The sequence below is a fragment of the Panthera leo genome, chromosome D1 (genome assembly GCF_018350215.1).
Source record: "Panthera leo isolate Ple1 chromosome D1, P.leo_Ple1_pat1.1, whole genome shotgun sequence".
Classification (NCBI taxonomy): domain Eukaryota; kingdom Metazoa; phylum Chordata; class Mammalia; order Carnivora; family Felidae; genus Panthera; species Panthera leo.
The window spans coordinates 15,249,818-15,264,423 of record NC_056688.1 but is presented as its reverse complement, the minus strand read 5'-3'; the positions used below and the strand labels follow the sequence as shown (position 1 = coordinate 15,264,423).

At 53.5% G+C, this 14,606-nt stretch overlaps 1 protein-coding gene across 1 annotated transcript in view; it reads left to right on the top strand.

The window, feature by feature from the left end:
• Positions 1 to 14,606, top strand: part of DSCAML1 (DS cell adhesion molecule like 1) — a 349,305-nt gene that overhangs the window by 311,809 nt on the left and 22,890 nt on the right. The window contains 3 exon segments of the mRNA XM_042906006.1: positions 3,448 to 3,688; positions 6,860 to 7,006; positions 9,545 to 9,700. Of these exon segments, the coding sequence (XP_042761940.1) occupies positions 3,448 to 3,688; positions 6,860 to 7,006; positions 9,545 to 9,700 (544 nt within the window).

Genomic DNA, 14,606 nt, shown 5'->3' with positions numbered 1-14,606 from the left:
CTGTCTACATCCTGGTTCTGGACCCATTTCCTAGGAATACTGTCAGGAAGCCAGGAGGTGGGGGCAGGGAATGAATACGTATGTAAAACACTGAGCCGTTTGGCTACAAAGCTCTGACCCGGAGGTCGATAAAAATTTAGAATCAGATTTATTTCTCCAAAGTCTCATAATGAAAAATAAAATTGATTAGAAAGTTAGAACTTCAGAATGAACCAACCCATCAATAAATTTTGGCCTGACTTCTCAGGGGATTTTTTTTTAACACCAAGAAACAGATTAATGAAAAATAAAGATTCACTTGAAAGATAAGTCACTTCATTTTAAGACCCTTTCCGCGAGATGGATCGCCACTGCTTTATGACATAAATTTGCAATCAGCCCTATTGATTTCTTAATGCTTCAGAGAAATATTGTTAAGATTGATTTAAATCCTGAGTGTGCCTGTTGGGGGTGAGGGGAGCAGTGGAAGGGAGAAGAGAGAGAGAGAGAGAGGGAGAGAGAGAGAGAGGGAGAGAGAGAGAGAGGGAGAGGAGGAAAGAAAGAGGAGGGAGGGAAGGAAGATCTGTCAAGATTTGTATAAATATGTGAATATATATATGTATATAGCAGGGTGTGCCTGGATGCCCATCCAAGGCCTCTGTCAGTATATGTTGATGTGAATATGTTGGTATATATCATGGCCTAGATGGCTGTGGTCATGTGGACACGTGTGTTACTCTCTGAGCGTGGCAATATGGATGTGTGTATGTAATATAAGAGTATGTGTCATTATGAAGGTGGGGTATCACTCTTGAAGGTATGTTTGTGTCTATAATAGATGTCTGTGTGTGTGTGGGTGTGTATGTAGATTTACATGGGCAGATATGAGAATTCAGAAATTTGCTCACTTACAAACTAGCAAACAGGACTGCCCAAGTGCAGAGAAACATTATTCAGGCATTAACAAAAAGTCAAGTCAATTAAAAACACACACACCTATTTAGTGAGTTCAAAACAATTATGTTAAATTAAAAACTTCATTTTATTGAGTTAACAGCGAGCTGAAAATGCAGTTCATTTAAAACATTCATTGAATTAAAAAAAAAACAGTGGGGCTGTTTTACTAACTTAATTGTTTTTGATCTCACTATTTTTTTGTATAATAAAAGGTAGGCTTTTAAATTAACTTCATTATCTTTAAAACCCTGATTCAAGTTGTTTTTATATGCACTGGGGTGGGTGCTGTCTCTCAATTTCTAGATGGGCAAGTCTGCTTGTTAGAGGAGCCAGTTTCTGTCTGTGAGTCTAAGTATACATGACTGTAGGTAGGTGGATGGATTACGGTGTTTGCTTTGATGGGTCCGGATGTGTGTGTTCGTGGTTCCGGATGTGAGAGGTATTAGGATCGCGTGTGTGCATCTGGTTGTGTATCAGGGTTGAAGCTTGGAGTGAAAGCATGTTTTCTAGCCCCAGACTCATGGCACTGGTGTTTTCTCTGTTCTCCTGGCTGACTGGGGCCAGTCCTTCATCCCCACCAGCCAAGCCAGGGCTCCATAATGCCCCCTTCTTACTGCGTGTCCTCATCTACCTCTGTCCCTGCATCTGGGGGCTGGCTTCAGGCCCCAGTCCCCACATACCCCAGCCCTTTACCATGATGCCCAGGGCCGTGTAGCTCCCTGCTCCAAGAAGGGCTGGGCACACACCAAAATCAAGGACTCTTTTTTTTTGTTTTAAATGTGGTAAAACATACCCACCATTTTATTCATGGCTAAGTGCACAGTTCAGTGGCATCACGTACATTCACAGTATTGTGCAACCATCACCACCGTCCATCTGCAAAACTTCTTCATGATTCCGAGTAGAAACTCTGCCCCCTATTGAATGATAGCTCTGCCTCCAACCCCTGGTAACTTCTAGTCTGCTTTCTGTCTCTGTGAATTTGACTATGCATGTGACCCCATGGAAGCTGTATCAACACAATATCTGTCCTGTTGTGTCTGGCTCATTTCTCTTAGCATGATGTTTTCAAGGTTCGTCCACGTGATAGCACATGTCAGGACTTCATTCCGACTAAATAAGAGGCTAACTGTCAGGCTGAATAATATTCCATTGCACTCATAGGCCACTTTTTGTTGATCCATTCATTCGTCAGTGGACACTTGGGTTGCTTCAACCTTTTGGCTGGGGTAAATAGGGCTGCTCTAAACGTGGATGTACAAGTATCTGAGTCTCCACTTTCAATTCCTTGCGGTCTATACCAAGGAGTAGAATTTCTGGATCATATGGCGATTCTATGTTGGGCTTTTTGAGGAACTGGCAGACTGTGTTCCCCGGCAGCTACACCAGTTTGCATTTCCACCAGTAGGACACGAGAGGTCCAATTTGCCCACATGGTCACCAACACTTGCTGGTTTCCATTTTTTGATGAGACCTGTCCTACAGGGTGTGATGTGGTATCTCGGGCTTCTGTTTTTATTCAAGCTAATTGCTCACCTCCTTCTCCGTCTGGTTACTTTTTGTCTGCTGTTCCCTTTCTTTCAGGTCCCCGAGCCCATGCCAAATGATATTCCTATTCATTCGTTCATTCATTCATTCATTCATTCATTCATTAACTGTGTGTTGAAGGCTTGCTACGTATCAGCCATCATTGTAGACACTGAACACAGAGCAAAGAGCAAACAAAACAGACAATGCTTTTCATCCTCATGGTGTTTACATTGATGGGAACAGATGGACACATAAATAAAATATCCAATGATGCTGAGTAAATGCAATGCAGAAAAATAAAACACGGGGAAGAAAAGATGGGTTCAAGAGGTAATGGGGGCCAGGAAGAAATGTAAGGAATACTGAACAGAGGGCAGGGAGCAATCTTACAGAAAGAGCGTGAGGAGGGACAGCTGGGTGGCTCAGTCAGTTAAGCATCCAACTTCAGCTCAGGTCATGATCTCACGGTTCATGAGCCTGAGCCCCGCGGCGGGCTCTGTGCTGACAGCTCAGAGCCTGGAGCCTGTTTCAGATTCTGTGTCTCCCTCTCTCTCTGACCCTCCCCTGTTCATGCTCTGTCTCTCTCTGTCTCAAAAATAAATAAACGTTTAAAAAAAATAATTAATTAAAAAAAAAAGACAGGTATTTCAGCAAGGATGCCACAGGGCCGAAGAGGCAAGCTGTGGGGGTATCCAAGGCAAAAGCGTTCCCCTTCAACGGACATGGGCCCAGCGTAAACAGCAAGAGACCAGTGCTGGAGCCTAGGGAGCATGGGGAAGAGGAGATGGGCCCAAGAGGTAATGGCGGTCAGACCATATAGGGTCATATAGTCATTGTAAGAACTTTGGCTTTCACTTCAAGTGAGACAGGAGCCTTTGAAGGGTTGGGAACAGAGGAGTGACATGATCTGACTTTGGCTTTAAGAGCAGCATCTCAGAGCACCATTGTGTCTTTGTCTCCCCTCCCCTACCGTGCTCACAGGCGCCCAAGAAGGAGCTGCAGAATGGCGTCATACGGGGCTACCAGATCGGCTACAGAGAGAACAGCCCTGGCAGCAATGGGCAGTATAGCATCGTGGAGATGAAGGCCACCGGGGACAGCGAGGTCTACACCCTGGACAACCTCAAGAAGTTTGCCCAGTACGGGGTGGTGGTCCAAGCCTTCAATCGGGCTGGCACAGGGCCCTCGTCCAGCGAGATCAATGCCACCACGCTGGAGGATGGTGAGGGCACCAGCAGAGGGTAGGGGTGCAGAGGCAGGCTGCCAGGGAGGACTCAGGGCCCTTCCACAGCTCCTGGTCCCCATCAGGGTCTTGTGAGGCACACAGGCTCCCTGGATCCCTCCGTCTCCTCTCGCCCACTGGCTCCTCTAGAGATGCTGGTCCACGGAGCCCCCCAGGTCCTCAATCCAACGGCCAGCGCTCTATCCACTGCTTGTCGACACTCTGCCTCCCTAGCACCTGTCACCCATCTGACTCTCCATCCATGTTTCTCCCTCATTCTGGCCCTCGCTTGTCTCTCTCTCCAGGCCCTTTCCTCTACATCCTGCTCCTGTTTTTCTTCCCTTATAACCTGCAGGTTGGACAAAGGGCAGAAACCAAGTTACCTTTGTAGTTCTAGAACCTGTCCACTAACTGTTTCAGGGACCTGAGATGAGACTGGGGTTAAGAGAGTCTAAGATCCATGTGGCAGCGATTTAGAGGCCACTGTTTAAAACATGATTCTTTGAGGACTAGAGAGGACTCTTGAGTAAATACAGGGCCCGGTTTTCAGGGGAACAGGGTTAGGAGAAAGCAGGAACGTGCCCGCTCTCCGAGCACAGAGGAGGGCCCGCTGGTACCTGAGCCTGTGCCAGGTCAAAAGAGGACACATGGCCCTTGATGCCTGCAGCCTCCCGAAGGGCAGATCAAAGAAGCAGGGTGTTCTCCTCGGCTTCCGGCTTGATGTCCCTCAACCCCAAACCAGAGTCTGAGACCAAAACCTGCGCTAAGTCTGACCCTGCCCCAGCAGAGGGAGGGGACTAACTGTCCACAGGGCGTAATGCCATCGGAATACCCAACATTCCACTGTTAGAAAGTCATTCCTTTAGGTTAGGCAACGCCTTCTACCTACTTCACCTTCTCTGAAAATGTAGACACCCTTGGGAGGGAGGACGCGTCAGGTCGGAAACACCTGAAAGGGGATTAGCGCGTACCAGTGGTCCTTAACGTTAGCTCCAGATTGGAATTATCTGGGGAGCTTTCAAAATAATGGTGCCCAGGCTTCATCTTCCGGGATTCTCATTCAGTGGCTTTGGGGCACAATCTGGGCTTCGGGGTGGAGCACTGAGCCCCTGGGGAAGGGGAGAATGCAAAAAGAGGGAAAGGCTCATAGAAAGCAGAGAGGCACAGAGAAGCCTGGGTGGTGGTGGGGAGGACCACAAGGCAGCCAGCTTCCCCATTCCACACTGGCTCCATGCCTCCCCCCCACCCCAGCACCTCCCCTCCGTGATGCTGGCCACAGACCTGGCTGGGTGGAGGAGGACCACCCAGCTACCTCTTCACACGAGCAGTGCTAGTCCCAAGTGGTGCTCTAACCCGGTGGTTCTCAAACCTGAGTGTATATCAGAATCTGCTGGAGGGCTATAAGCAGGTTGCTGGGCCCTCCCCCACAGAGCCTCTGCTTTAGCAGGTTGAATCAGTTTTGCATTTCGAGTACATTCCCAGATGATGCTGGTGCTGCCGGCACGGGAACACCTATGAGAACCGTAGCACTGACCTCTAGGGCCTTACCCACACGAGGAGCCAAGGTTCACGCAAGCTAAGTAGCCTGTCCAGAATCACCTATGTCGTAACGAACGGAGCCCGGATCAAAATCCAGGTCAGACCCTGAATCCCATACTCTATCTTCGCCCCGTTGTTATACTCTCGCTTGGGAGCGAGGCGGGATACGGGACCAAGTGACGTGGATGCAGGATGCCCCGGGGAAGGCGCGTCCAGGGGAACAGCTGCCCTGAGCCCACACGGACATGCCCCGCCATGCACTGAGCTTCCTGTCCTCCAGGGCCAGGCCCGCCTCTGGCCTTCATCGGGTCACCGCCTCCCTGCTCTGGGGTGGGGGTGGGGGGCGCAGAATTTCCGGGAGGGCGAGATCAGCGTGGGCCGTAGAGTCATTTTCAAAACAAAGGAGGAGAGGGAAGAAAGTTTCCAGCAGCAGTTGCCCAGCACTTTTTCATACTTAATTAAGGCCCTCGTTAGCCTGTCAGATCCCGATCGTTTCCTGGCAATATTAGCACTCCTCCTGGGGTATTCAAGGGCCCCTGCTTTAGCAGTAGTGTCTTTTCCATAATTATATTACCTTCATTTTGTTCGAACGGGCGATCTGTATTAGTTTATTACACTGGGTCCCTAATTACATGGTGCTTATATTTTTACACCTAAGTAATATGAAACAATAATCATTCTCAAAGAGGATCGTTACGATGATGTATTATCATTTAAATGCTCATAAAAATTAGAGTTGCCTCTTGTGGGGCAATGGGATCTAATTACCTTCTATCCAGCCTGTGCCTCCTTCCTCCCTCTCAGAGCAAAGCACACATGGCCTTTCCCTTTGGCCCCCGCAATTCGGAAGCCAGCAGGAAGGGCCACCAAAGTTCTCCCCAGCCAAGGTGGCTCCTAGAACCTGGCATCCCTGCCGTCTGCCATCTCAGAAAAAGTGGCCTGCACCGGGGCAAACCCCTGAGGGAGGGGGATAGGACTTGGGTTAGGCTCAAAGATGGCTTTCCGATGGGGAAGGTTAGAGGCAGGGCACCTACATTGGCCTCAGAAAGTGCTTTCTCGTCATCCCGGAGATTTTGATATATTCATGTTACAGGGACAAGGGACAAAGGTGTAATGGTCCCAGAAGTCCTAAAGGTGTCTATGGCTCCCCTTCTCCTCTTCACCAGGGTGAGGGGACCGCTTCCTTCTTTTCCTTCCCTTCAGCTTGGCATTAAGGACGCAAGGGGCCCGAGAGCCAGGCTGGGCTCAGACCACCTGGTCAGATGACACAGCAGGGCCAGCAGCCATCGGATAAGGCCCAGGGCTGGCGTGGAGATCTTCCAGGCTCTGTAGCATCCACCCTGGGCTTTGGTGCCCACTGGTGAATCCCCATGGGCTCATGCCCAGAGTTCATCACCTTCTGCCCCCGGCATTTACCCGGAACGGGGAACGGGCCACCGGAAGGCCAAGGCGCCGAGACTGTGAGGACCTCTGTTTACCCAGAAGAGGACACTTGCTTCACTTCCCAGCCACACAGCCCAGACTCTCCTCACTCGTTGTCAGGAGCTCCTTCCATGTTCCTCTGGCGGGGGGCACGGATGTCGGGCTGTACCTCCTGACGGGGCCCTTTGTCTCTCTCCCCGGCCCGTACAGTGCCCAGCCAGCCCCCCGAGAACGTCCGGGCCCTGTCCATCACCTCAGATGTGGCGGTCATCTCCTGGTCGGAGCCCCCACGCAGCACTCTCAATGGCGTCCTCAAAGGCTATCGTGTCATCTTCTGGTCCCTCTACGTGGATGGGGGTGAGTCTGCCAGGAGTGAAAGCCGGGTCTCGGGGTGAGAGGTGCAGGGTCTGTGTCCACGCTTGGAGCTGAGCATCTTCCCATGGGATGGCCGGCGGAGGTGCTGCTCCCTCTGCTGCACGTGCTACCCCAGCCAGAGCCAGAGACCAGGGTGGGTCACCCCTGTGGTGGGGGGAGGGACGCCAGCTGCTCCTGGACGGCCCTGTGTCTGGGAATGACTGGAGCTGTGATGGTGCACGTGTGCTTCTAATGTAACATGTGGATGTTCGGTCAGGGTCCGGGCAGGGAGCAGGAGGTACCCGCGAGTGGGGCAGTTGAAGAGTTTCATGAAGGCGCTGCTTGCAGAGGGCTGTGGAAGGAGGGCGGGGCACCGAGGAATAGTCCTCACCACCTAGGCCGGAGGGGACAAGAGGAGGAAGCGGGGCTACCAGGACCTGGGGGAAGGGGGCACCCCTTGGCCAGGCCGTGGGGCAAGCGGTCTGCGCAGATGAGCCGCTTGGGACCCGGAGAAAGGTGGGGAAGCGCATGCAGTGAAGCCGGGGTAGGAATGGCAGAGGGACAGCAACCAACCCTGTGTGTGCCTTCCCCGCCCTGGGACGCGCGGGTCCAAACAGTCGTGTGTAGCCTCACAAACACACCAAGTCCCCGCCCGCTGGTGTCACGGGAACCCTGCAGTGATAGGGAAGTCTGCAGCTGTGCGAGGCAGAGACCCAGCATCCCCAACTATGGAAATGTTCTATTGGGGGCCATAAGGGCCCCCGTGAGTTTACCTCCCTGGATCCTGAACCTTCTGCCTCCAGCCCCGGGGCCCTCCCTTCTCCCCAGGAGGACCTGAGACTCCAACTCATGGTCATTTCTCCAGGACACCTGCCTTCCCCTTCCCTACCTGGATGCTGCTGTGCCCGGATACACTGCCAACAGGAAGTGTCCTTCTTGCCTCTATCTCTGTCATCTCCTCTAAAAGCACAGAGACCTGGAGCTCAGGAGCTGGGTCTCTGGCAGTGTCCTCAGTTCACGTGTTGGGAGACAGCCTCATGCATTTCTGCTGTGCCGCATAAGGGGTGGTCCCTGGCTTTCCAGAGCGTGCTTCCTCTTTTCTTTTTTCTTTTTTTCTAATTTTTTTTAACATTTATTTATTATTGAGAGACAGAGACAGAGCATGAACCTGGGAGGGGCAGAGAGAGGAGGAGACAGATTCCGAAGCAGGCTCCAGGCTCCGAGCTGTTAGCACAGAGCCTGACGCAGGGCTCAAACCCACAAACCGTGAGATCATGACCTGAGCCGAAGTCGGACGCTTAACCAACTGAGCCACCCAGGCGCCCCTTGCTTCCTCTTTTCTAAGCCTGTAATCTCCCCTGAAGTCACCTGGGTTGTTGGCCATACTGTCCTCTTTTGGGGTCTTTCTCTGGCTCCGGTCCTGGACAGGACTACCCTGGTTTCTGATTTCCTAAAAAGAAAGGTCCCACCGTTCAGGCTTCTGAGGTTCCCCCTGCACTCACCTGGAGTTGCCTCAGGCCGGGCACGGTGTTCTCATGCCCCTGGCCCCGGGCAGACTGTTGCCCTCCCCTGGCCAGGCTCCCTGCTTAGGGCTCTTTGCCTGCACCGGGTCCCCGGTGAGGTGCTGGGGTGGGTTGCAGGCACCTGTCTCCTACGAAGCCCATCCTCAGCCAGTGCGTCTGGGCCCGTCTTTTGGAAAGCCCGGTGGTCCCAGTGGATGGCTGTCAGCTCAGGAGCCTGTCTCTTTTCCTCCTTCTAAGACCCTGGTCTTCCCGTGGGACCCTCTCCCTAAACTCGTCTTCCGTCTATAGCAAGTTCCTTGGCAGAGTCAGATGACGGGTCCTCACTGAGCCGGAAGAAGTCCCGGCCCTTCCTGGCGGGGGCTGTCCCCTCTACCAGCCTCGCCCGGGTTCTCTGTGTGGGTGCTTCCTGGGGAGGGTGTCCCCAGCGGTGGGGAGAAAGGTGTCCCCCGCGGTGGGGAGAAAGGAAGGGGCTTAGCCGCTCACAGACACCACTGAGCGTTCAGGGTGCTGGCCCAGGAGCAGTCAGACACAGAGGAGGCAGCCTCAGCCTGTCCCCCGTCATCCCAGGGTAACACACTGCCTACTGACCTGAGAGCCGAAGGAGGCCCTGGGACAGCAAAGAGGAATGGCTGTGACCATCCCACCTGGCCTAGGCTCCCTTCCAGGAGATCCTTGGCATCCCTCACATGGAGAGGGGAAGGGGAGGAGGGGAAAGGTGCTCAGATGGAAAGGGAGAGCATTAAGCTCAATTTGGTACGAGGTCAGCTGGGGCTGAGGCCGGGCATATGCCGCTCGCCCCAGTCGGGCCGCTTGCGGAGACACGCGGCCTGGGAGCAGTGCCCCAGACCTGCCCCCGGGCGCCTGAAGGTGGCGGTCCCCCCGGTCGCCACTACTGTGGAGTCGAGGTCTGAGCCCAGTGGAGCTGGCCCGACCGGAGCCCAGGCTGGCCGAGGGGCTGCGGCAGGGGCCCCAGGCCCGGCCGGCCTGGCCGCGCCCCGACGCTGCTTGTCTCGGGCAGAGTGGGGCGAGATGCAGAACATCACGACGACGCGGGAGCGGGTGGAGCTGCGGGGCATGGAGAAGTTCACCAACTACAGCGTGCAGGTGCTGGCCTACACCCAAGCCGGGGACGGCGTGCGCAGCAGCGTGCTCTATATCCAGACCAAGGAGGATGGTGAGTCCCCTCCACTGCGCCCAGCCCGGCCTCGCCCACCGGCCAGGCTCCCTCCCCGCCCACCCCGGACCCGTTGCTGAGCACTGCCCAAGGGGAAGGGTGAGAGCAGGGCACTGTCCTGTCTCCTGTCCCCGTAAGTCATTGCAGGGTGGCTTCGAGCATGCTGGGGCGCCGCTTTAGGAGAACACAGCTTACCGCAGGCGGCAGTGAGATGCTCTGGGACTCCCCACTCCCTTAGCAACCCTTGCAGCCCTAGGTCGGAGGCCAGGTAAAGCCTCTCTTCCCACCCCCTCCCCAAGGGCATCCTTTTGGTGGCAAGATTCTGCCTGGTTTCTTCTGGATACGGATGGTTGGGGTTGGGGGAGGAGGGGGAGAGGATCGTCACTGCACACATCTCAGGTTAGGGGCGTGGCAGAGGCCCCAGAGTGGTCCAGGCCCTGGACTCTGGCATGCTGGGGAGGCTCCCAGGGCGAGAATGGGATGTGCCTCCATTTGGAGCTGTGATCTCCAGGCCCTCCACCCTGGGGCAGAAATGGAGGAAAATAAGGAGCCAAAGCTCAAGGGCAGAATGACAAAGTAAGGAGGTGGGGGAGTGGAGAACCCAGCAGAGAACAGGGTGGGAGAAGGGCCACACTCCCAGCCAGGCCCCAGAACTGCCAGGGGGCCTCCTTCATATGGAGCGTGTCCAGCAGGTGCTGTGTGTGCCCACGAGCAGCTCTGGGCTCCTGCTGCCAGCCTCTGCTTCCTTCCTCACGTCATCCCAACACCGTCACTTTTTTTTGTTTTAATGTTTACTTATTTTTGAGAGTGCGAGTGGGGGATAGGCAGAGAGAGGGAGGCACAGAGTCCGAAGCAGGCTCCGAGCTCTGAGCTGTCAGCACAGAGCTGGAAGCGGGGCTCGACCTCACAACCTGTGAGATCACGACCTGAGCCGAAGTCGGACGCTCAACCGACTGAGCCACCCGGGCGCCCCATCACTTAGCTGATTCTTAAACCTTCTGAGGCAGGTGCTATATTTTAAAAGAGTTTCTGTGAAGAGGGGCTGGCACCAATGGGCACTTAAACTAGCCAACATTGCCGTCACGGCTTCCTACCCTCACTGCCTCCATTCTCTCAAAGTTCCCACAGTCTGGGCCCCCCTGTGCCACTTGGCAGAAGGTCCTGGAGGGTGAGAGTCGTTGAGAGGAGGGTCTCAGGCTGGGACTGATGGTAGAGAGCTTCCCAAGGCAGCCCAGCACTCGGGGAACAGAGCAGTTTAATCCAGCTCCCCACTCTCCCTAAGCCCTGCCCTTCTCTCAGATCGGCCCCCTCCACGCCATAAGCTCTGAGCAATTAAATATTTACCAACCTGCCTGCCCTACTTTTCCTGCCATTAATCCCCCCATCAAGGTTTCCTGGGACGGCTCCAGGCAGAGCCACCTGCTCTTATGTGGAGACCAAAAGGGGACTGTGCTCAGAGCCCGGCCCCTTCCAGAGCCTCTGCACCACACACACGGGCACCTTCCCAGCCTCCAGAGAGGAACCACTGGGGCCCCCAGACTTCTTGCAGCCTATTCTGACGCAAGGTCTGAGCCATAAGCACCTCCACATGTTTCACAAAGGTAAGGGATTCCCCACAGGGGAACCCAAAGTTCCGAGGAGCTTTCAGCCTTTCGATTTAGAGCTGCCTGCAGAGGCTCACAGGGATGATCGCGGGCAGGGAATGGGGCCCTACCGTGAGGCTCCGCAGAGCGGAGGGGCTCCCGTGAGCGCGGCAGAAGAAGGGTCCCAGCCCTGCCAGTTATCGGCAAGTCACTTAACCTTTCTGAACCTCAGTTTCCTCGTGATAAAATGGGGACAGTGATGCCTCTTTGGGTTGTCCCAAGAAGCACGTTAACTGCAAAATCCTTTCTAAAACGTGCGGTGCTAGCAAACAGCAGGTGTCTAATGGCTGCCAAGGTGCTGGCAGTGAAGTGACTGCTTTGGGAGGACCCAGGCACCCCGGAGAGGCTCAGTGCCCCCCAGAGGGAGGCCCCCGGGCCAGAAGGAATCCCCTGTCAGATGAGGTCTCGTCAGAACAGCGGCCACACTTGACATGTGTACCACATGTGGTCATAAGCGTGGCTGAGCCTTGCCAGTAGCCCTGTGAGGTACGTCTTATGTCCATTTTAGAGGTGAGAAAAGTGAGGCATAGGGAGCTAAAGCAACTTGCTGAATGTCACTCAGCTCCTCGGAGGCAAATGAAGACCTTCTTGCCTCCATATCCTCTATTCTGTAGGAGACAGGAAGCTTTGGGCTGTGAGTAATACAAGTTAAAGAAAAAAAAAAAAAGGTTTCAGCAGTAAGGGGATTTATTATCACACGTAACAAGAGGTCTTGAGGAGGCAGCTCCACAGGGTTGGTTCACTCCGTGGGCCCCCGTCCTCGGCACGTCACCTGTTCCTCCCGCGGCTCCCGGCATCACGGCAGACAAGACCGAGTTCAGAGTCGGAGAAGTGGCCTCCTCCTATGGGCCTGCCTCTCTCGGGGAGTGAATAAAAACCGGCCCAGAAACCCCTCCTCAACAGATTTATCCTCATGTCCCATTGGCCACCCTGGGGCAACGTGCGTCTTGCGAAGCCAGTCACTGAAAGGGGAATGGAATGATCGCGGCTGACTTCCCCCGAGTATGGTGAATCCCCTGGTGGAGGTGATGGGGACGGCTTTCTCTGAGGGACGGAGGGGCATGGGTCCCCAAGGATCAGGAAAGAACGACAGCCGATGGGCGGGCAGACAAGCGGGCACTACACCAGCCCGGCCCCACCTCCTCCCGGTTCTCCCATTGTGTCGATGGCAGTTATTACAGCTCTTTCCGGCTGACTTGGGAAGCAGACAGGCCCGCATTCTGGCTCCAGCTCTGCCATGGGAGCTTGGACGAATAGCCAAAGACACTGTGACTCCCTACCTACCTCCCCCTGCCTGCTCCCCTCCCCACCCCACCGCCAGCTCAGGATTTTGCATGTTTCCAAGGAAAAAATGAGCAGGAAAGGTAGAGAAAACCAAAAATAAATTAAAAGATAAAATGAAAACAAAGTCAAATAAATTCAAGCTCATTTCTTTCTTTTTTTTTTTTTTTTTTAATTTTTGAGACAGAGAGAGACAGAGCATGAACAGGGGAGGGGCAGAGAGAGAGGGAGGCACAGAATCCGAAGCAGGCTCCAGGCTCTGAGCTGTCAGCACAGAGCCCGACACGGGGCTCGAACTCATGGACCATGAGATCGTGACCTGAGCTGAAGTCGGACGCTTAACCGACTGAGCCACCCAGGCGCCCCCAAGCTCATTTCTTACGTCCGAATCCCCCAGTCTATAACTTGGGCTCAGGCTGACTTGACTGGACTTTGCTGTTCATGAGCAACAAAGCCTCTTGCTGACACCCCAACTCCCCTGGGGATACCAAATCAGAGTGAAGGCTGAGCTGGCTTTTAAACCATTTTAAAGATATTTAGCCAAAGAGGAGGCTTGACTGGACCTGTGTTGCAGGAAGGTAACCCTCACAGAAGCGTGGACGACAGATGGCAGGAAGGGGCTGGGGGTGGGGGCAGGGATGAGGACTGGCCTCAGAGAAGCCTGTTAGAACCTGTGGGCATCTAGGCAGAGAAGCAGAAGGTGTGTGCTAGGGAGGCAGGAGGGGAAGGTGGAGGGAGAGGTGGAGACAAGCTCAGAGAGACGCGTCAGAGGCTTTACACTTCCAGTAACGGTGGACTACGTGACTCAAACCCACTCTCCTTCTTGCTGAGAACACTAGGAAATCCGGATAAGATATTTTTTAAAACACCTGCTTGAAGGCATCAGAGAGCTGGCAGGAGAGTGCAGAATTACTGGGCCAGGATCCAAGGGAGAGTGGAGGCCCAGGAGGTGAGCCTGGCGTTTGGGACCGCGCTCCCCGTGGGGGACATTTGCCGAATCTGGACGCAGTGGCTGAGAATCGGAGCAGCACTAGAAAGCCGTGGATTGGAGTCAAGGGCCTGTTGGGGCAGGCGGGTCCCTCTCACTTTGAGTTGAGACCATGAGGGCAGCACTGTAGGATTAAAGGTGCACCAGAAGTACACAGCCCAGCTTCAAATCATCTCAGTCCCGGAAGTTAGAGTAAGGTAACCCCAGATTGCAGGTCCCTGTCAGAAGCAAACACAAATTCCCCCTTTAGGAAGATTACATCATCTGAGGCCTCAAACTATTTCTACAAACAATTTTGCAAATGATGTGTCTGGCACCCAGTAAAAAACTATGAGGAACAGCGTGAACAAAAGCAGGAAAAAAAAGAAACAGATAAAAGAAACAGACCCACAAGGAGTCCAAACACAGGTTTTAGCAAATATGAACTTTCAAATAGTTATTCTTTTTTTTTTTTTTTAATTTTTTTTTCAACTTTTTTTTTATTTATTTTTGGGACAGAGAGAGACAGAGCACGAACGGGGGAAGGGCAGAGAGAGAGGGAGACACAGAATCGGAAACAGGCTCCAGGCTCCGAGCCATCAGCCCAGAGCCGGACGCGGGGCTCGAACTCACAGACCGCGAGACCGTGACCTGGCTGAAGTCGGACGCTTAACCGACTGCGCCACCCAGGCGCCCCTCAAATAGTTATTCTTAACAAGATTGAAATTTTAAGAGAACTGGAGACTATCGAATGGAAAATCTAGAAACCAGAGTAACTATTAACCTGAAATTAAGGACTCGGTAGATAGATTTAATAACAAATGAGACACAGCTGGAGAGATAACTAGTAGACTGGAAGGCAGATCAGAAGACCCAAAAGCAGCTCAGAAAGACAAACGAACGGAAAACAAAAGAACAAGTCAGAGATAGAGCAGTGATTTTCAAACTTGACTGTGCATACCAATCCCTTGGGGGTCATATTAAAATTCATATTCTGATTCGGTAGGGTCTAGGG